Below are 21,968 nucleotides of genomic sequence, written 5' to 3' on the forward strand. Positions count from 1 at the left end.
TTCAAAACAACACAGTTGTGTTGTATGGTTTTTGAAATATTTTAAAATAATTCTTCATTTAAGTTACTTAATATTCTGTTGCAAGCAAATAAAAATCAGGTAATAATAGCCCCTTATATTTAGGTAGCTTTATTCTTTAAAGCACTTTTAGCCTGATATCATTTGATTGGTAAAACACTCTTGTATTAGTCTGTCTCATCTGCCATTAACTATATTCCATACACTGGGTGGCTTAAACAACAGAAATTTCTCTCTCACAATTCTAAAAGCTAGAAAGTCCAAAACCAAGGAGCCAGTCAATATGGTTCCTGGTGAGGTCTCTCCCCCTGGCTTGCAGAGAGCCTCTTTCTAGCTGTGTCCTCATATGATAGTCTTCGGTGCATATCCATGGAGAGAGAACTTCTTTCTCTTCTTATAAGACCACCATTAGGACCCACTCTTGCGACCTCATTTAACCTAATTACCTCATAAAAGCCTTATCTCCAAATAAAGTCACATTGGGGGCTTAAGGATTTAGCATCTGAATTTGGGGGGGAGTCACAGTTTAGTCCCATAGCAACCCTTCTGAAGTAGATAAGATAGAACTCAATATACCTAGGGTTAGAAAGCTAGTCAAATAATAGAACTAAGATTCAAATATAGCTATCTTTACTCAACTCTATGCTGCCTTCCTTAGTTACAGATATAATTTATCTGACAAAAAAATTTTCCTCTCTCTCACAAAATAGAGGTCACTAACTGATCACAAGGAATCATCAAAATCGATGTCATGGTTTTGCATGTTGCATATTTGTGAAAAAATGGGATAGATTTTGACTATTAAAGTTCATAAAAATTGGTATGCTCTGGAATTTAGTCAGTTGAAGTCAAGTAGCCTTATAACTGCTCTCAGAAGTAGTAATCTAAGTTTTAAAATGGTAAGTAAATGAGAGAGTTATAGTGGCCAGGCTGGAGTTGCCTTTTCAGCATTCTTTGTGATTATGATTAAAGTATTTTATATTTTACAGAAGACAATCTAAGAAATATGGGACCAGTAGATGCTCAAGTATATCTTGAAGAAATGTCTTGGAATGAAGGTTAGAATTGTTTTTTTTCTCTTGACTACAGTAATGGAAAATATTAGGGTTTTTCTATAAAGAGAAAATAAAAACTCTCATATTTGGAATCTTAAAAAGAAATAATAATTTGGCTTTTGATATATATATGGGTGTTGTCTGGAATATTTTTCTTTCAAACTTCAATTATTGATGTCCCCCTATATGACTCATTTCCAATTTTTTTTTCTATTCTAATTAGTTGATAGGTACATAATTTTTCATAAGGTTTTCTTTTTTAAAACTACTTTGGTTTTTGGTTTACTCTCCATCTGTGTAATAGGGAAAATAAAGTCAAAGAAAGTAATTTTTTCCATCCTTCCTATGTTGACATTCAAGATTAATTCTTATTAGAATTTTTATTTTTGTTTGTTTATATAGAATCATAACATGTCAGAGCAGGGCTTTCAATGTTATATTCTTCTATTTGGAGCTTGATTTTTACACTCACTTTTTGATTGGGTCTTAGGTGGAAAAGAAAAATCTGTCACTCCCTTTTACCTACCTTGAAGTCATGTCTTTCTCACTTCCCTTTTACTAGAATTTTAAAACTAATTTCTCCACTCTTGATAGTTCTGTGAATTGCTCTGGTTATTAAGTTTCTTTTTCTAAATGGAAGCCATGAATACACACTCCCATGTTTCTTTGGTCAAATGAAGAAAATCTTACTAGTTCCTAGAATTATTATATGCTCTTAACCCCATAACTTTATTGTTCAGCCTGGGGTACAGGTTCCCTAGGAGTTTATAAAAATTTACTAATGAGTGGAGGTAGGTAGAAGATAAACAGCCCATCTTTCCAGAAACCAAGTTTAATAAAATATTTTTTAATGGTAAATTCTTAGTTTAGTGCTCTTAGGAAGCTGGGTCACAAGCTATATTGGCTTGGAAGGGGAATCATGTTTTTGCCTGTGGGCCACTCTGTTCCAGCTGCCAAATGAAATCCTAGAGTAGAAATTCTTATTTGCAGTGAATGATTGGAAAACGAGGTTTTGTGTAACTGGGGCTTTAAGGGGTTGACAGTTTCATCAGTCTAAACAGGAAGAGCTACTGCTGTGAAAACAGAATATACTAGTGACACAAGCTTTCACTGCTAGATCGTGAAGGAGACAGACTAGAACATGTCATTTATCAGTGAGACCTGCCAGCTAAACAGATCTTTTGAAAATACAGTATTGCTACCTTAAGAATCCATATGTATGTTTAATCTGTTAGACAAATCAGTTCTTCTTGCTGTATTGACTGATATATATTATTTACTAATGATTCCTGATAATGTGAAAATAGTTTTGATTTTTGTAATCTTCCTTTCAGTAACATTTAAAAATATAATTGATATAAGATTTATTTTAAATTAAGAATATGGATTGATGATTCAAAAACCTGTTCAGTCAACTATAGGAACTTTCTGATACAAGTGATAATGCCAAGATAATGAAGGAAGTGTACAACATGTACAAATTGTCAATGGTTATGTTATAAAGGTGTTGTTCTTTGGGACTTCCTAAAATAAATTTGACAGTGAAGAAGATACAGAAGAATCCCAACCACAGACAATGAATCAGTTATAAGCAGCTATAGTTAATTTTAATACTATGGGATGTCCTTACATGTTTATTAAAATTAAGGGTTTATTATTGTAAAACTTGAAATAGTTCTTATCCTTGTGAGAGAAAATACTAACAGCTGCATGAAGCTATTATTTTTGCAGGAATGTTTAAAAACTAGTCATGTTAAGTTTTGCAATTGAATTTACAATTTTGAATTGTTCTTTGCAATTGAAAAGAGCAGCCTTGGCAGATAAAGTTAAAAAGCAGATCAACTGGGCAAGTAAAAAATTGTGTGAAGATTTCTTCAGTCACTTTCAGAATAGCCTTGGAAGGTGAAGATCCAGAACAGGAAAGTGGATGAAGCCTTACATGATAGACAGCCAAATTCAGCTTCTTGATGCAAGGACAGTATGAAATGTGTGTTTTATTACACTTAAAAGGTATACCTGAAGAACTGTTGAGAGATTGAAGTTAACCTTTCCCCTCACAGTTATTGTTAGTTTGTTTGTGTGGTCATTTTGTCTTTGTTATATTTAAAATGATGATGTCTGTGAAGATATCACTTTATTAAGTGTAGTAGAATATAAGAAGAAATTTAACAAGATGTGAGTTTTTAGTGAGCATTAACATTTGGAGTCATCTATGACAGAACTCCAGAGTAGTCCATGGTGGCCTCTGCATCATTTACCAAGCTCATGTCACCTCAAATTGTTTCTCAATGTTCACTGAAGTGGTTAAAAAAAAAAGGAAATTTAGCTTATGTACATTTTTACACCAAAAAACAATGCACTTATCCTCTGCTATACATATATGTTGGCTTAGACAGGGAAGATGATAGCATTCTTAAATTCAAAATGAAATTATTTTTCTTTATGGAGAAAAAAGGCACTGTGGTTAAAAAAAAAAAAAAAAAAAAGGATTGGGTGAATGAATTCGTTTTCCTTAACTGATAAACACATGAAGTTGGTTCATTTAATTGCTATTTTTTCTAGGCCAAACTTCATTAGAGAACAAAAACAAGGCAGTTGAATTTTTTTTCCTTTTCCTTTCTTTTTTCCCTCTCTTTTAATGGCATATGTTGAGATCTGTTTGACTGTTTAAAAATGAAGTTTGAGAATTGAGTAACGGCATCTGTAAGAAATCATGTATTTTGTTACTTAGTTCATTTATCTATATAAAAAATTACAGTAAAATAATGTGATCAGTAATTATTTTTCCTTGACAGTCACTTCTCAGTGACAGTAAAATTGAATGACCAGTGGATCAGAAATTCTTTTAGTTAAAGGACGCAGAGATTTCAACTTCTTAGGAAGATGACAGACTTAAAATTTCCTAAACATTACACCATATTGCCTCCTTTGGGCATCTCACTTCAGTGACTGTCCTTTTGGTTCATAAATCATTTGTAAACACCTAACAAACATGTACAAACACCCACAGAAAAAAACAGTGTGTTTTTATATAGTTGAGTCAGGATTCTTGAAATAGTGTGATACCAGAACAGATATAGTCAAATGTTGAATTTGATAAGCAGTTAAGTGTGAAGTTTTCTCTAAAACCATATACTCCAGGCAAAAGCATGCTCTTTAACAGGTAGGGTATTTTTCTTTTTCCTTTACAGTAATAGTTTGGATAAACACATTGTTGAGAAAAATGTTAAAAAAAAAAAAAAAAGACAAATTTCATGGGTCACTCTGAGGGGCTGCTATTGCCCCAAGATCTTTGGACTATTATTAATCCATAGCTTTAACCCATCTCCTCTATAAATAAAGATTCTTTGATAGATAATTTTTAGAAACACTGCTCCATACAAGAAATTTTTTCAGGTTCTCATTTAAGAATACATTTTATATTTACAGAGCTTCTTTTGTCTTGCAATTTCTGTGGAATAAACTGCATTTTTTTATAGTGTTTACGAAGTTACTTGTAAGCATTTAAAGCATTATTTTGTTTTCTCTGCAGATGATCACTCTTTTTCTGTGAGTTGCCGTTGTGGTGGAGAATACAGTGTTTCCAAGGAGGAAGCAGAAGAAGTTACTCTGATTTCTTGTGATACCTGTTCACTAATTATAGAACTCCTTCATTATAGCTGAAATTGTTCACCAAGTAGAATCCTTTAACTGTGTATTCAGATACACTGAAGAGAGTCCATTCTAACTGTGTCCATTCAAGCAACTGTATAAAGCTGATAAAAAAGAAAAAAGAAAAAAGAAAAATGTGGTAGGATCATTTTTTTTTGGTCAGCTCTGTTATTTGCAGAGAAATAAGACTGTCAAGCAACGTCTACTCCAGATTAATAGAAAATTAATTTAGCTATATGTGTTTATATTTATAGATTGCCAAAAAATGGATTAGAATTATAAATTATATTTAGTGAATTCCTATTGAGTACTTTATTATTAATTTCCTTAAATAAGCATGTCTCTTCTTTTAAAGGGTCAGAGTATCATCATATTCATTTATAGTTACTAAGCTTCTGAAGTAACATATTTCTAGCTGCCAGAGTTATAGGCCTATTTGACAACTGCCTCAGAAATCTAAGGTCATTAAAATCAAATTAGAATCTCTGCAAATAACATGTGATTTTAGTTCTCCCATAATGTAGGCTGAATATGGGTATTCATGAGGTTATTTCAAAGTTAATAAAGAAGGCAAAGTGGCAACTGCAGGAAAAAGGATAGCTTTGGAGTCAGAAGACTTAACTTCAGTCCTGGCACTAGAGTTCCAAATTCTTCATGTAGCTATATTAAAGGGAGCAAGCTTCTTGAACACTGCCATCTTCAATTTTAGATATAATTAGGAAATAGTAGCTTTAAGAAAAAAAATTGAAACACATGCATTACTTTCCTTTTTATTTCAGAGTACTGTGATATAGTATTAATGCCTGTATTTAGGAATAAGGAACCACTGCATTGCTGGTATGATGAAATGGACTTTTATAATGTATTATTATTGACTACAGTAGACTGTAAAGATTTTATTTTTTTATATATTTAATATTCTATGTATAGTATAAGTCAGCACTCACTTTAAAAACTCATTTAAAAAGGAATCCTTTAGGGCATCACTGAAACTTTCTCACTCAGTTCATTCAATTCTCACTCATTCAAAGAGTGAGCCAAGCGTGCGACTTAGTAGCTTTTTATTAAGTTGAATTCTTGTTGGTTTGGACTTATACAACTAGTTTCTACTCTGACTTGTAAATGTAGCTAAAGTATGAAGCATATCCATGAGATTACTTTTTCATTATATCTATAAAACCAAAAATTCAAAAGTAAGGTTGTCATCCAGGTTTTTCCTCTAAAAATATTTTTATATCTAGCATAAAATTTAGATAACTTATTTTTATCCACATATCTTGAATTAATATAGCTTGCAGATTATTTGTTATTCCTCTTTACATTTAACAATTTAAAAGTAACAAATTGAATAGCAAATAGTTTATTTGTAAATACATGGTTTCAGTGGCAATAACAAATTCATCTGAACAGGAAACAATTATCAAAAGAATAAATGCTTGCTAATCATCAGAAAATCTGTGACTATTAGGGCTATCACGTAGAAATCCAAAATCACTCAGAGGCCAAATCTGTAAAATCAAAATGTGATTGAAGACAATTAATGAAAGTGATGTTATATGATCATCATATTCCTTTTTTTTATCATTCATCTCCTTTCTCTATGACATATAAATACTTTCTCCTTATTCTTCAGTCAAGAACAAAATTTCTACATCAAAATAAGACTTTAGAAAGTAAACTTTCATGTGTGTATGTATTTAAACTCTAAAGTTTGGAACATTCAAATATACAAGAAATTGCATGTCATGTGAATACAGTTGACCTTTGAAAAACACAGGTTTGAAGTACATGAGTCCACATATATGAAGATTTTTTTCAATAAATATACAGTTGGCCCTCCATATACCCGGGTTCTCATCCATGGATGCAGAGGGCCAACTGTATGCACTGTTCTGTGCCATTTTATACAAGAGACTTGAGCAGTCACAGATTTTGGTATCTTTTGGGATTCCTGGAACCAATACCCAACACCATAGATGAGTTTTGGGGAAGTTGAAAGTTATTAGTGGACTTGGAACTGCACGGCGAGGTCAGTGACCCTACCCCCTGTGTTGTTTAAGGGTCTACTGTATACATGTGTAATGTGTGTATGTGTGTGTGTATGTGTGTGTGTGTTCTTTAACTACCCTCAAAGTTAACCAATCCTAAGTACTTGAATATGTGCTAAAGTGTAAAGAATTCTGTAATTTATCCAACAGCTCCAAGTGTTATATGTTTTTCTCCTTACTGATTGTGACAAAACAGGAACCATGGAGAACAATAATCTTTCCTAAGAATCGTATATTTACTACAACCATGATAAGTCCATTACTCACTGCACTTAACTGAGATATCCCTGCATTATACAGGTAGTTTGAACCTAGACTGATCTTCTACAAATGCATATTAACATATTCCCAGGATATGAACATGGTTATAAAAGTTGTATGAGAGAAATTTTTGGAGATTCAAAATAAAGGTTTCTTACTATATAACTAAGGTAGTTTGAACTTTATTATTCAAATAAAAAATTATTCTCAATGACCTGTCTCAATGGGGGGAAGGCATATGTTTATAGCTATGAAAGCCAACATGTTCATAACTGTTATTGCAACAGTTAAGTCCACTGACAGCCTGAGGAGTTCAAAGTTTATTTTGAAAGAAACTGATTTTTTTTCCCAGCTCAGAGAAGAAAGCCTACATTTAAACAGGAGACAGTACCTTAAAGAAAATACGTCCTCTTATTAGTCCATATGGAATAGGTCCATAGGACCTGGAATCTGTAGAATTCTGTAGATTATCACCTTCTATCCAAACATGACCAACTGGCACCTAGAATTAAAGAAGAAAGCAGCCCCTTAAAAAAAATTGCATACTATAAATAAAAAGTATGTCTTATAGGAGAAATGTCTTAAAGTTCTCTTTTATAAAATACAAACCCCATGATTTGCACTTTTGTTTTTATTTCTTGCACAATAAAATAACTAAAATTAGTAGTAAAGTTTCAACTTTTTACAAGACCTATCTTTTTTGCCACATGGTTCCCAATCATTAATTTGTTACACAAACCCCAAACTGAGGTTATAAGAGATCAAAACAGTGTGACAGGGTCATTAATTTAATAGACTTCAAAAGAGGCCATTAGGATGCTGACTGAAAATGTGCCCTCCTGTCTCAATAACAGCATAAGCAGGGCAGCCACTCACTCAGCAACATCCTGGGGCCAGTACCAAGGCCAGACCTATTAGAATGCTCATGATGAACTAAATGGTAATTGATTGTGACATCAATTACAAATAATCTCATCATTTTATTGGAGTGGGCTTGTCAGAATTCTAATTAAGATCCCTGTTCTGCCTTTGTACAGGCCATATCTTCAATGCATTATACTTGAATGATGACCATCAAGAACTAGAAGGACCTATTATAAAATCATCAGTTGTAAAATTAATGATGGTAACCTTCTACTAAATGAAAAGACCCTAGTTCCTATATGTCCTATACATTAACTGGTAAATAACATAAGTTTAAATATTTACTCAATGAGAAGCATATTTAGAACAGAACATGTTACTTAAAAAAAAAAATGCCCTTTTTGGACATTAAAACTGCATTTTAAAAGTTTTTATAATTTTTGTTACCCAAGAAAGTTGAATTATTGACCAGTCCAAAATGATCTGTCAGAAGGAATTTATTTCACTGTGTTCTTATGACTTACTTGAGAACCTTATGTGAAGAAAAATAATCATACTGGGTTTAATAAGAAATGACTGCAGTGTTTTAAATGTCACAACTTACTTTTTAAAAACTTTATTTTTAGAGTAGTTTCAGGTTCATAGCACAATTGAGAGGAAGGTACAGAGATTTCCCATATACCTCCTGCCTCCACCACAATGGTATATTTGTTATACTTGGTGAACCTACATCAATATCATAATCACCCAAAGCCCAGAGTTTACATTAAGGTTCACTCGTGGTGTATGTTCTATGGGTTTGGACAAATGTATGACATGTATCTATCATTATAGTATCATACAGAGTATTTTCATTGCCCTAAAAAGCCTCTGTGATCTGTCTGTTCATTCCTCCTTTCTCCATTACCTTTTGTAAAAAATAAATTTATACAAGCATGTAAAATTTTAATTTTACTTTACATCAGAGATTATATAACTTTGTCTTACATCATGTAGAAATATTTGCCAAAAATCAAGGTAATTATTTTCATTTAGATACACTTAAATATTAAATTTCTCTATTTGTAGAGAAAGGACATAAGTTTCTTGAAATCATATCAGATACTATAAGATCACCCACTTTTATTAGTGGAGCTAGGTTCCAAGGCCAATGGTAAGGCTAGTTCACACCAATATGAAAAGTGTCTACATGCAGTGAACCACAAGACTGCTTAAGTGGAAAAACGAGCACATCTCAGTTCATAAACGAAAAGAACAAAACATTGTACTTGAAAAGTCCATGTGTCATTAACATATTCTGACTTACATCCTTGGGAGAAGTTACAGTGTGAATGTCTTTTATGTTTAAATTTCCTTAATATGTGTTTGCTCCTGAGTTCTAAAAATAAGTAATATATATGAATAGTTAAATAAAACCATCAAGTTAGGGACACCAGTAAAAGCAAAAGAAGAAAAAACTAAGGCAACATACTAACAACTTAGGAAGATATAAACCAAAGTTGAAACTAAAATATTTGCTGTTGGCTTACATTAGTAAATAGAAATTTTATAAAGCACATCACTTTTATGGCAGTTATAACCTAAGTTTCTTCCAAATTAGCTAAATAAAGTGATGAAGTATTATCTCTGGTATAATAAAATTAACAAGTACAAAAAAGAAATCAAAGAGAAACCCAGAACATATCACAGGAAGCCTTTGGAGGAGTGTGACTCAGACTAGCTACACCTAGTCCTTGATTGCAAGGGGTGGAACGAAAAGGGAGGAATAGTAACACAAACCTGTATGTATATATGGCTTTCTGGTTTATTCAGTAAAATTTTAAAAACACCTCATCTGGTCCTTAACCTGTGAAGTACTGCTATTGATATTTAATAGAAGTAGGTTGAAGTATGAGACATGCTAACTCCTACTTATCTGAAGCCCATATAAAACAAATGCATCCATTTAAAGGTATTCCTCTACATCTCACAGACTTCAATGCTTGATATAAAGTATACAAATCAAGGGGGGAAAATGCCTTTAATAAGAGCTTCTATATTGACAGGAAACCCTTTAAGTATGGATCTTCTAAAATCAAAGCAGTCACCTTTGCTGACCCTACTTCTCAATCAATTACTCAGTTTCCCAGTAAAAATTCACATTTGAAATTACTCCACTTTTGAAACATAATTATTTTTGGTAAGGGGTAAAGGTATATACCTAAAAATCAATTTTACAGAGCTATACTTTATATACAGTAAAATGTACTCATTTTAAATTTTGATAGTAATTTTGAAAAATGTACACACCTCTGCAACCACCAACCACAATCAATACGGAAAACATTTCTATCATGCCAAAAAGTTCCCTCCTGTTTCAGTCAACCTCCCACCCCGATACTCAGTACCAGGCAACTAGTGATGTTTTCTGTTCCTAGAGACTAGTTTTACCTGTTCCTAAATTTCATATAAATAAACTTGCACAGTACATACTATTTTGTGTCTAGCTTTTGTTCAGCAATATTTTATGATTTATCCATGTTGTATAAGTCGTTCATTCTTTTTTACTAATGAGTAGTAGTCCACTGTAAATCACAATGTTTATACATGAACCAGTTGATATTTTTTGCTGTTTTGGGCTCTTATAAATAAAACACTACAAACATTCATGTACAAATCTATTTCTTTTCAGTAAATACCTAGGGGTAGAATATCTGGGTCATGAGTATACGCTTAACCTGAATTTTACCAAAGTGATTATACCATCTTACATTTCAAAGAGCAATGTATGATGTTTCTGTTGCTCCACAACAGTGGTATTTTCAGTTTGTAAAATTTTTTGCTATTCTAGTAGCTACTGGCATCACATTGTGGTTTTAATCTGCATTTCTCTGATGAGCATTTTTCTTGTGCCTATTATCTATCTTTTGTGAAGTATCTGTTAAAATATTTTGCCCATTTTAAAAATGGGTGGTTTTTCTTATTATTAATCTTAAGACTATTTTATATACTTGAGTACAAGTTCTTTGACAGGTATTGCAAATATTTTCTCCCAGTCTGGGATCTTCTCTTTTGTAGTTTCTGACCTACTGCAAAGATCATACAAAGTATTTTTAAGCTCTAGAAATTTCACTTGGTTCTTTTTCATATTACCACATCTTTCCTCATTATGTTCATCCTCTAGATCCTTGAAAATATTTAGAATTGGTGTTTTAGAGTACACATCTATTAATTCCATTATCTGTCATTTCTGAATCTATTTTAACTGATTTTTCATCTAGTTATGAGTTACATTTTCCTACTTCTTCACATATCTAGTAATTTGCGACTGAGTTGGATAGACATTCATTTGTTGAGTGAATTTTTCTTTAGTCTGTTTTGGAAGAGGCAGTTACTTTAGCTGTGGATCAGCTTATTCCTTTCAAGCCGTCTTTAAGCTTCTTAGGTTGAGTCTATCTCACACAGTACACTAAGGGCTACTTTAGCTCTGCCACTAAACCATAATATTCTGGGGTCTCCACTGAATTTAAATGGCTCTCAGCTCTGTGAGCTCTGGGAAGTGCTCAGCTCCCCACTAGCTGTTTGTGCGGTCTCTAAGTTTCACCATAAGCAAGCACAATTTAGTACGCATTTAGCCTAAAAACCAAGAGAATACCTACATAGATTTCTGGAGATCATTGTGTTGCTCTGTTCTCCCTGGTGTTTTGAGCCACAAATTCCAACCACTTAAACTTCCCTCAACCCTAATCTCTGTCTAAATTGAGCAAGACCACTGTTTTGTTTGAATTTTCCCTCCTCCTGCTTCCTGAAAACTGCCTTAAGGCAGAAGCTGGGGCAATTCAGGGTTTGCCTGGTTTGTTTCCCTTCTCTCTGGGATCTAATACTGCCTGCTGTGCACTATCGGAAAATAGTTGTTTCATATATTTTGTCTAATTTTCTAGTTCTTTATGGCAGGAGGGAAGTTAAGCACCAGTTACTCTGTCACTGCCAGATAAAGAGGTTCAAATTATCTAATTTTTAGTCTTTATTATTATTTTTAGCACACTTCATAACAATATGAAGAGAACCCTTTTGGTGAGAACTAAAAGTTTTGATGGAGGTAAAGTGTGCCTTTGGCATCTCCTTTAGTGGCATCCCTTATATGATTTTGTTTACCCCTTCCCTATCAAAATCTCCAGAAAATTTTTGCCACAGTCAGCTTCCAATTATGTAGGAACATAGAAGTTCGCTATGGTACTGCCTGTATCACCAAAATAGCAAGAGTATAAATATTCCTCAGGCAGAGTTTAAATAGTTTATTTGTATAATAACAAACAACTGGTTAAAAACTAATAGCAAGATTTATATCAATATAATGTCAGTGAAAAAAGTAAGTTACAGGGCAGTGTATATAAATGTTTAAAGAAAACCTAGGAAACATTTTTTATATATTTCAAAATGTACATTTTTGTGGCAAGTAGGTATTAGACATTTTAAATACATATACATATATATGCACATACACATACATGTAAATGTTTTAATATCCCTAGCCCTTTTAGTGATACTTGTACTTTTTAAAAAGAGAACACTGTCCATCACCATGCAGGTTAGGAAGAACTTTATCGAATATAAAAAAAAATTAGTAGTATGGAAAGAGACCTAAATTCCAATCCATATAGCAGGCTCTGCTTCTTTGTATAGTACAAGTAAATGACTGCAGTGAAGAGTACTGTCACCAGTCTCTGGGTAATTAGAATATTAGTCTAGCTAAGAACTCATTTATTTAAACAAGCAAAGTACAAGGCATTTTTGGTATGGGTTTGAAACTTAAAACCTGGCCTTTCTGGTATAGAATGAGACAAAAAATAGAACAAAAATTTTCTTTCTAACTCAAAACACAGTTATTATCTGTTGGATTAACCAACTGGCTATAACAAAATTGAAAATTCAAACGAGAAAATTCTATAGTAGTAGTATTAAAAAAAACTAACAAACTAGATTAATATATTTTTAAATATACTTAAATATATTTTTAAAAAGCTACCGTAACTTTCTAACTGTAGTAGGACTCCAATAAATGCATTTATAATGTTTTGCAAACAGCAAAAAATGGAAATCCCCAATTCCATATCTTTGTTCATTATTTCTCATAACCAAAACTTTTATTAGATTACTTTTCGTTTTTATACTTTTGTAAATGTTCCATAGTAACTGGAATGAATCCAAGAGACTAAATAAGAATATACAAATATGTCTTTATAATGAATGCCACCTAGAACATTGTACTTTTGCTCAAATCAGAATTTTCCCAGGGTCTCAGATACAGCTAACTTTAGGGCTAAATTTTAAAGCATTAAAAGAACCCTTAAATCATTCTTGTTTTTCCTTTCTACGTCAGAGGTTTACTTCCTGAGCTATGATAAAACCTAATCTCAAAGCTGGACAAAAGAATCAAGCCTCTAGTTCTCAGCGATACTTACAGAGGTCTAGTTAAGTGGCTCCTTTATAGTACAAGCAACAAATGTAATTGCCTCATGGCCTGCGGGTGTCCATTTAACAAAAGAGGCTTTTGTGAACCAACCCACAGGTGTTACCTTTCTTGATTCAAGTGAAATCTGATGAAAGAGTCCACAATATCAAATAACACATTTACTAAACTATAATCAAACTCATTTATTTGATTACACAAAGAATATCCAAGTTAGAAAAACTTCTTACTGCGGAGTAAGATTTGTATTTTTGACCTTTTAAAAAACAGAAAAGCCTAATAAAAGATCTGATTTTTTTAATTAACCTTTTGTTTGCCAAATATTTTATAATAACAGCAAAAGCCTGGTGGGTACTGTCCCTGCTACTGCTCATGCCTCTTTAATGGTTCTTCTAAAATGGCTACATATGAAAGGGAAACAATAGTTATTAAACAAAAATCATAAAGGCAAGGAGGGGGCAAAGTTTTTGGAATCCTTTTTTGGCATTTTTTCCTTTTCTTGAATGATATAAGAAAAGGAGAGGCATACACATTTTATGAAAGCAATCAGAAAGCCTTGTTTCTTTTTGACAAAACCAAACAGGAGTGATATAGTAACACTTTAATCTTAAAAGTATTTCATTTTCCACATATATTTTAAAGATTTTGTTTTGTGTTTCATGGAATGATAAATGTGAAATATAAAATACATAATGTCTATGCCCAGGAAAAAGTCCATGTAATGAATATTCATTCATAAAATGTCATTGCAGTCTAATAATTTATACTCAAATGATGTTTTTTTATGTTACTATGTTCCATGTAAGTGGGATCAAGTCAAATTATTATCTATTGTAGCTAATGCATATTCTGCTTATCACATATAACCAAAATGTAGCCATGGTAAGATAATATGCACACAAACTAATGGAGAGAATTTGGAAAATGAAATAATTTACTAATTACATAGTTCTAAGAGGACTTCATAAAACTCAGTATTTTTTTTTTTTTTTTGACTCATGCAACAGCAAAATTAGAAACAGCACCAGTAAATAACTGTTGGAGTTTACCCTTCCTATAACACCAACAAAAGCTATAAACAAAGACATATATGTCAAAAAAGTGAAGCGTTAAACCCCCAGGAGGCAATCAAGTAAAGAGCTTTTAAGAACAAAAGCTGAAAACACGTTATTAATCTTTAATTTTTAAAAATGGGAGTGTCTCAAGTGTCAGTTTTAGGTATCTATGAAAGCAAAATTCAAGGAACAGTTTCATTAATCTTCTATTTTCGTTGATATTCTCCTTGCCAAAACTTCTTACTCACATTTGTCTACCTAAGTGGAATTTCTGGAGTCCTGATAGAGGTGCTCCCAAATGCTAGATGCATGACAAAGGGATTAACAGGACAAAGGATCAGGTATGCAACAGTAACACATGATTATTTCAATGGATACTATTTCTATGTATGCGGTCCTGCTCTTTTTTCCCCCCATTTAAATTCTGACTTATTACTACCCTAACTGCATCATTCCTGGAGACTGTTATTATCCTTCCCTACTTAATAATGGTGTCACCTTAGGTTCATAGCCAATTATTACCAAAGAAAAATTTACACAGAAGTTCCAGTAGGCTACACCTACAGCACTGGGGTGGGGTAATGATGGGGAATGCTTTTTTACTAACAAGTTCTATTATTGAGCACCTCCCTACTGAGTAGGTTTAGATATTAGTGTAAGACTTGACTTGCTCATTCTCATAGCTTTTTCAAGCTAAGTTACTTCATCTTCTTCCCAAGTATTCAATACCATCCACTCTGAATAGGACTCTGTGATGGGTTATTTGCATAGTACTCAAAGATATAGTCCACAGTCATAGTCCTGAGTCCAAACTGTAGCTCTGCTACTTACTAAGCAGAGTTACAGGTTATTTAAACCTCCTCTGTACAACTGGGACTAATAAATGCCTTACAAAAATATTTTGAGAACCGAGTGAAATAACACATAAGGCTCCAGCACCCAGTAAGCACTCACTACGTAGTAGCTATTGTTATATTAGCAGTTGCCCCAGATGCTGGTATGAATGATGCCTTCTGGGCTTTCTTTGTTCCTGCTTTTCCTATGCAGTCTACTTAGAAATCTGCAAATGTGCTTTGCAATTTTACTTTGCTTATGTGTTTGGTCATTTTATACTGTATTCAACTATACAGTTCTGGTATTAGCCAAGACTTTGAATTGAATCCAATATAATTTAAAATGTACATTAATTGTGAATAGCTGCCATATTAATTATGTTAACTGATTTAATGAAATTCAGTTTTAAGACCAAGTCATCCAAATGTACTAAAGACTAACATTTTAATTCTTTTAATAGGCATCTTTATCAAGCAATGCTTATTAAATACTTAATGCTTAGGCTTTCCCTTATGAAGCATTTACTTCTTCAGAACCATCTACCAGCTAGTCAAGAGGAAGGGGGAAAAGGTTGTGATTGAAGCCAGTAAGTAGGCCCTTCCGTCCTAGCCATTAGATACTAATGTCTCATTCCTACAGATTTTTTTTCACAGGACAATGGATTATTTTGCTGACTTCTTTTCTTGTTCTATTTATAAAACAATGTTACCTGCTCTGTTTTTAGATTAGTATTTAAAAGGAGCATCTTACAGTCTCACTTTGAGACTGTCTCTATTTTCATTTTAATGTAACCTGATACAGAATCTGGTTCTCATATTCCAAAACATGAGCCTAATTTAATGAAACACAGGTTATTTCATAGACTAGCAGAATATAGTGTTAATAGAGTTTTCCCATGCTCTCAGAAAGTCTCAATAGTTGGGAAATCAGATACATACTGTACAAAATATGTACTAATATGTTTCCACCAAAATTTTGAGTGTTAAATGTTGAAGAGGTCCTCAAATTATTCTTCCCAAAGTCATAACTCATCTCTATGTGGATTTATTCCTATTGATGAATCTCTGTAGCTCTTTACTATTTCTTGTGGCCTCTATGCATAAATGCTTCTAAAAAGATTGGCTTGAAAATTGACTTACAACTAACTGAAACAGTATTAGAAATAGACCATCAGGGGTAAAAAGAGTCCATACTCCAAAAAAAAGAAATGATTAAAATATGTAGATCATTTTGTACTTCATATTACTAATGCCTTATATAAAGACATTGTGTTGCATATTTTTCTTTGATGGACATTCTCCTACTTGTGTTTTATTCATCAAAACTACAACTCTAAGGCGCCATACTCTGAAAGTTACTTTAGAATGAAATCTAGCTTTGTGAATACAAATTGCAAAATAGGCAAGTGGATGACAGATGACATTTTTTGTGATGATGTAAGATACAAAGAGAAAGATATTTAAAAAGACTGATCTCCAAAGGCTGATCAATCATGGAAATATACTGTGGAGATCATGGAAATATACTGTGGACATCAAGGAAGTAATAGCATAGCATCCAGATGTCATTCTGAGAAAGCATTTGTTTTTCTCCATTTCCTATAATAATTTAATTGCTATTGTATTAAAGTGCATCTATCTTAGGCTTATTAGGTAGGATTCTATAATACTCAAACACTGAATATATCTTCTCTCCATTTCCCAAATTAACATCTCACCCCAGAATCCCTTATTTTAATATACTATGACCCCTACTGCTAAAGCCAGAAACTTGAGTCAATTTTAAGCCCTTCAGTTCCATTTCTTCCAGCATCCAATCCTGCCTAGATATTTCCTTAATCTTTCTCCAAACTCTGTAATGCTTTCCATTCTTAATATTATCTCAATTATGTCTCCAGTCTCTCCTACTCCAAACCATCTTCTATTAGTCTATACTTATATCAGCGTGATCTTTTAAAAACTAAGAGTAATAATGTTATTCCTCTGCTAGAGACATACAAGGAACTGAGACCTGTTTACCTTTTTTCCCTCTTTTTACTACTCAACTCTCCCTACTATATGTTCAAGACATAAGGACTTACTTTTGGCAGTTGCCCAAAGCATAATGCTGTACTCTCCCTTCTAGACCTGAATATGCTGCTTGCTTTGGCTACAGCCTCCTTATCTTTTAAAACTTCAACTCAGGCTTTACCTCCCCAGTCTGGAATAATCCTATCCACCTCAGTCTGGATAAATATCCTCTTGTGTCTTACCATAGTATCTTGTATATAATTGTTACACCATATTGTAATTCCTTGTTTGTTCCTCCAACTTGACTACAAGCTCCTAAAACTGTTCAATATGGTAGCCACTAGGCACACATGTGGCTATTTAATTTTACAAATTACATAAAATTTAAAATTCAGTTCCTCACACATACTAGCCATGATTCCTGTGTTTAGTAGCCACATGTACCTAGTGGCTACCATACTGGACTGTGCAGATACAGAATATTCCATTATTGCAGAAAGTTCTATTGGACAGCACTGCAGGCAGGGACTTGTCCTCAACATGGTGCTGGTGGCCCTCAAGAAAGTGCTCGATAAATGTGAAATTAATGAATACATGAATAAATAAAAGTAAAAGGAAAGTTAATGTCAGGAAAATTTTAGCCACCACTGTAGCCTCTTGAAGGCCATTTAAATCATCTTTCCCATCCCATACCCCAAGTGTGGTGGTTCCAGCTGCTTCTGAAGCATAGCCTCTTTAAGAAAATTGCCTGAAATTGGTTTGGGTTAGGTACACTTGCAGCGAGGGTGAGAAGTCCATATCAATCTTTAGATCCTTTATCAATCTTTAGTCCTTAGATCTACTTTGACTTTCTTTACACAGGGAAGTTGGGTCAAATTTCAAGTCTCTTCAGAAGACATAAGGCTTCTCTAATGGTTCATACAATGTATAGGAAGTAGATCAGAATCTTAACTTGACCTTAGAATTTTAAAGTACTCACTCTATAGTTTTAAGTACTCAGTTTCCTTTCCTGTTGGCTATGCAAGTATGTCTAATGGGCATGCAAGTACTAGCTGTGCCAAACTAAGTGATTCTTAAATTTCCTTAAAAATTAAAAGTTATGAAAATTCTAATCCAGGAGGAAAGCACTCTCACATATCTAGGGTAGCAGTACAGTGGCTTGTATCATTGCCAATATTTTCTTGCCAATTTATCTTCAACTGTTTTATAACATGCATACCTGCTTTTATTCTTTTATTCCTCTTTTCCAATCTTATTTTAGGTAGAGAGTAGTTTAGTAGAATGAGAAAGCTTTTATGGACTAACAGTAAGAGTTACAGAAACCCGCAGAATTTTAGTTACCCAAAGTGGTAACAAAGAACTTCCTTTAGTTGCTTATTTCAAAAGACATTTGAACATATTTCACCTAGTCAACGGCAACTTTCCGGCAGACTACTATATCATATTAAGAAGCCACATGACACTCAGAATATATTCTTTTTACTACTATCAGAGTTGGAGTCTGCTTCAGATGCTTACATTGAAGAGTGGCATTACAATTTCGGTCTTAATTTTTCCCAGTTACTTTTAGGCAATCTTAAAATATAGAGACCTCATAACTTGCAAATAAATATTTGCATTTTACTGAATTGCACAACTGCCTCCCTAGATTCACACCAATAGCACTGACTTTCCAACTTTGAGTGGTTAAATATTTTTAGATGAGCATAACACATTAGTTTCAGGAAGACTTGCTAATCTTTCAGTAGAAATGTTGATCTTCATACATGCATATATATACTCAAACATATATAAAACACATTTCTACAAAATAAAATTGTGTAAACCACATTGTTAAACTAAGATCAACTTATTCTGAAAATGTTTAGCAAACACATCAGAAAATACTTAAGCTGTGGGAACCTCAAAGACGATTCTTGAGTGTTAACATCAGAAGAAAACCACCTCAGAATTGCAAACAATAAGTTAAATTTATCTTCAGAACTGTGTTAACTATAGGATGAAAAAGTCACGTCATCTCCGCAATGAACTTCACTTTAGCAAAAGAGTAAACATATTTCCTCTATATCAGCTGCAATCAAGGCATTAGCAGTATGCCATGATTGATTAACCTGGGAGCCGTTGCTGAGAAATGGATGTGAAGCACAGGTTTTTATCACTATAGTCTGCAAAAAGCAAGTCCTTTGTTTAGATATCCTTGTTGTAATAAGTGACATTATTAGGTAGTTCTTCTATTTAAATGACATAAGGATTTAGTGTATCAGCAGCTTATAGTAAACAAGCCCTTTCAATATGATGATTCCTCTCCCTACAAAGAAGTACTTTTTCTGTTTATAATACAAGCGGTAATAGAAGGCCATATGGTTATGACTTTTAGCTAAAGTAAATGACATTTAAACAAACAGAAAAACAGCATTAGGATATTCAAGGATTTGAACTATAACCTAAAATACACAGTACACATTAAGGGGCTATTAGTGTTAACTATATAAAGTGACCATTTTCCAATGCTGTTGAATTAGTGAGATTTTTTTTTTTTCAGTTTGTCAATCAGTTTTATTTAAATATGTCCCAATACACTATAAAACAGCTTTATTACTGGCATATTGTCCCATTTCCAAGTTCTTCTTTTAAGAACACTATACTACCAGTGCATCTGGAGAACATTTAACTGATTCTTTCTGAAACTTAAAATTGTCTCTATTTCTTACATTTCCACCAATAACAATAATGACATTGTTATTAACATACTCTACAATTCAAAAAGAAAAATGTAAGAAATACTACGTTTTTTATTCACCTACCATCACTCTACTGTGGTAACAGACCATCATTTGGTTAACAACATTTCACCTTTTGTGTGTAACACTGGAATCTATGGTATCAAGAACCAAAAAGCTTTTAAATAGCTTGTTATTTTGATAGGTCAATAATAAAAGTAAAAATATATTTTTCTAATAACTACAGATATGTTTCTTTAACTATAGCAAAAGACTGTTATAGATCATAAGAGTCTTTATGATCTATAGGAATACACTGAAATCTTCATAATCATATTCTATTAACACGTCAATTTTCAATACAGAGTGGCTGCTATGGTTGAGAAACTAAAATTCAATAAATAAAATTTTAATTTTGGCAGATTTAAAAAACGATTATTTTGCAATGAAAAACCACTGGAAAGCAGAGGTTTACATTTAAAGGAGTAGTTTACCTACTAAAGTTAACAACTGTACCCATGATTAATGTACCCATCATTAATCTGCCAACCAATAAAAAGATCAAAACAAAATACCTGTAGAATAGTTAAATATGTCCAAAAGGTACATGCATTTATACTGAAATTCAGAAAATCCTCATTACTTCACAACCTAATTAGTAGGCGCTACATGTTGCAAGGGCAAGTTAGCCTTCATCATAAGAAAACCACCATAGCATTTCTGCAGCACCAAACCTGCCTTCAAAATAACATCAAGGCAGGTCCAGGGGTTCTACAGTTCTACCATTCCTTTAGAAGATTTAGTCTAGACCAAGTTCACACTATTCTAGACTGATAGATCACTTTAGAGCCAGGTGAATTTTTAGTCTGCTTAATAAAAGGACTGAAAGATATCATTCAATCCAAGGAGAAGTCATTTGGGAAAAGAAACGTTTAGTCAGCACTCTGTTGTCCGGGTACAAAGTAATAGCGGGACAGTCCAATATTTTCTACAGCTTTCACCTGCGATTATGGACGGTAGCTTAACTTTCAAGTCTTCTATGAAGACTAGAATGACCACAGATTAGCCAGTTCAGCAGCAGCCTACAGTGCAGTGAACTACAGGAATCCCTATCATACTGAAAAATAGTAACACAATGCATTTACTTGAGAGCAAGTTTGCAATAGAAACTAGCAGAAGAAACTAAGTAGACTAGAAGCCAGAAAAAAACATAGTCAGACTCTATTCATATATACTTTTGTCCACCTTTAAGTATTTTTAAAGTACCAATTAGATGCCAAATCAAAGTTTAGGTGCTGGGGAATCTGTGATCAAAACAAATCCCTGCCATCAAGAACCTTCTATTCTAGAGCAAGGGTCAGCACACTTTTTCTGTAAATGGCCAGACAGTAAAATAGCCTAAGCTTTGCAAGCCATATAGTCTCTGTTACAACTACACAACTCTGCTGAAAAGTGAAAGCAGCCACAGAAAATATATAAATAAATGAGCATGCCTGTGTTCCAATATAACTTTAATTTATAATTATATAATTAATTTATAATTCCAATATAATAGGCAGCAGGAAGAATAATGTAGGGTCCTGTAAGACATCCTAAGGCCTATGGCTTTTATTATAAGATAGGGAGCCACTGGGATCTTGGAGCAGAAGAGTGATATTATTACTCTTAAAAAGTATCATTATTAAAAAAGTTCATTTCAGCTACTATCTAGAAAATCATCAGTGGAGGGTAGGTATATGGGAAAGGTATAAGCAGAAAGAGCAGTTCAGAAGTTACTGCGAGAAAATGAGAGATGAATTTGTCTTGCACCCAGATGGTAGCAGCGATGGTGGCAAGAAGTGGTCTAATTCTGATAATATTTACAAGCTTCATCACAATTTGCTAATGAACTGGATGTGGCGTGGAAGAGGAAGAAAGTCATGGATGACGCCAAGGTTTATGATCTAAGCAAGCAGAAGAACTGAGTTGCCTTTACTGTGATGGAAAAGTGGGAGGAGCCAGTTA

At 33.2% G+C, this 21,968-nt stretch overlaps 2 protein-coding genes across 7 annotated transcripts in view; one reads left to right on the forward strand and one right to left on the reverse strand.

Annotated features, from left to right (window-relative positions):
* Positions 1–7,198, forward strand: part of DNAJC24 (DnaJ heat shock protein family (Hsp40) member C24) — a 48,358-nt gene extending 41,160 nt beyond the window's left edge. For all 3 annotated transcript variants that reach the window (XM_025044149.1, XM_025044150.1, XM_006907997.3), the window contains 2 exons: positions 1,008–1,076; positions 4,606–7,198. In XM_025044149.1, coding sequence (XP_024899917.1) covers positions 1,008–1,076; positions 4,606–4,736 — 200 coding nt within the window. In that variant the 3' untranslated portion in view covers positions 4,737–7,198. The remainder of the gene's footprint in view (positions 1–1,007; positions 1,077–4,605) is intronic.
* IMMP1L (inner mitochondrial membrane peptidase subunit 1) overlaps positions 1,890–21,968 on the reverse strand; it is a 59,940-nt gene continuing 39,861 nt past the window's right edge. For 3 of the 4 annotated variants that reach the window (XM_006907998.3, XM_015586411.2, XM_015586410.2), the window contains exons 6-7: positions 7,425–7,535; positions 6,069–6,232 (exon numbers count right to left, since the gene is read on the reverse strand). In XM_006907998.3, the coding sequence (XP_006908060.1) occupies positions 6,164–6,232; positions 7,425–7,535 (180 nt within the window). In that variant the 3' untranslated portion in view covers positions 6,069–6,163. Of the gene's footprint in view, positions 4,829–6,068; positions 6,233–7,424; positions 7,536–21,968 lie in introns of those variants that run through there. The other variant, XM_006907999.3, reaches the window with a different exon arrangement.

The sequence above is a fragment of the Pteropus alecto genome, unplaced genomic scaffold, assembly GCF_000325575.1.
Source record: "Pteropus alecto unplaced genomic scaffold, ASM32557v1 scaffold71, whole genome shotgun sequence".
Taxonomy (NCBI): Eukaryota; Metazoa; Chordata; class Mammalia; order Chiroptera; family Pteropodidae; genus Pteropus; species Pteropus alecto.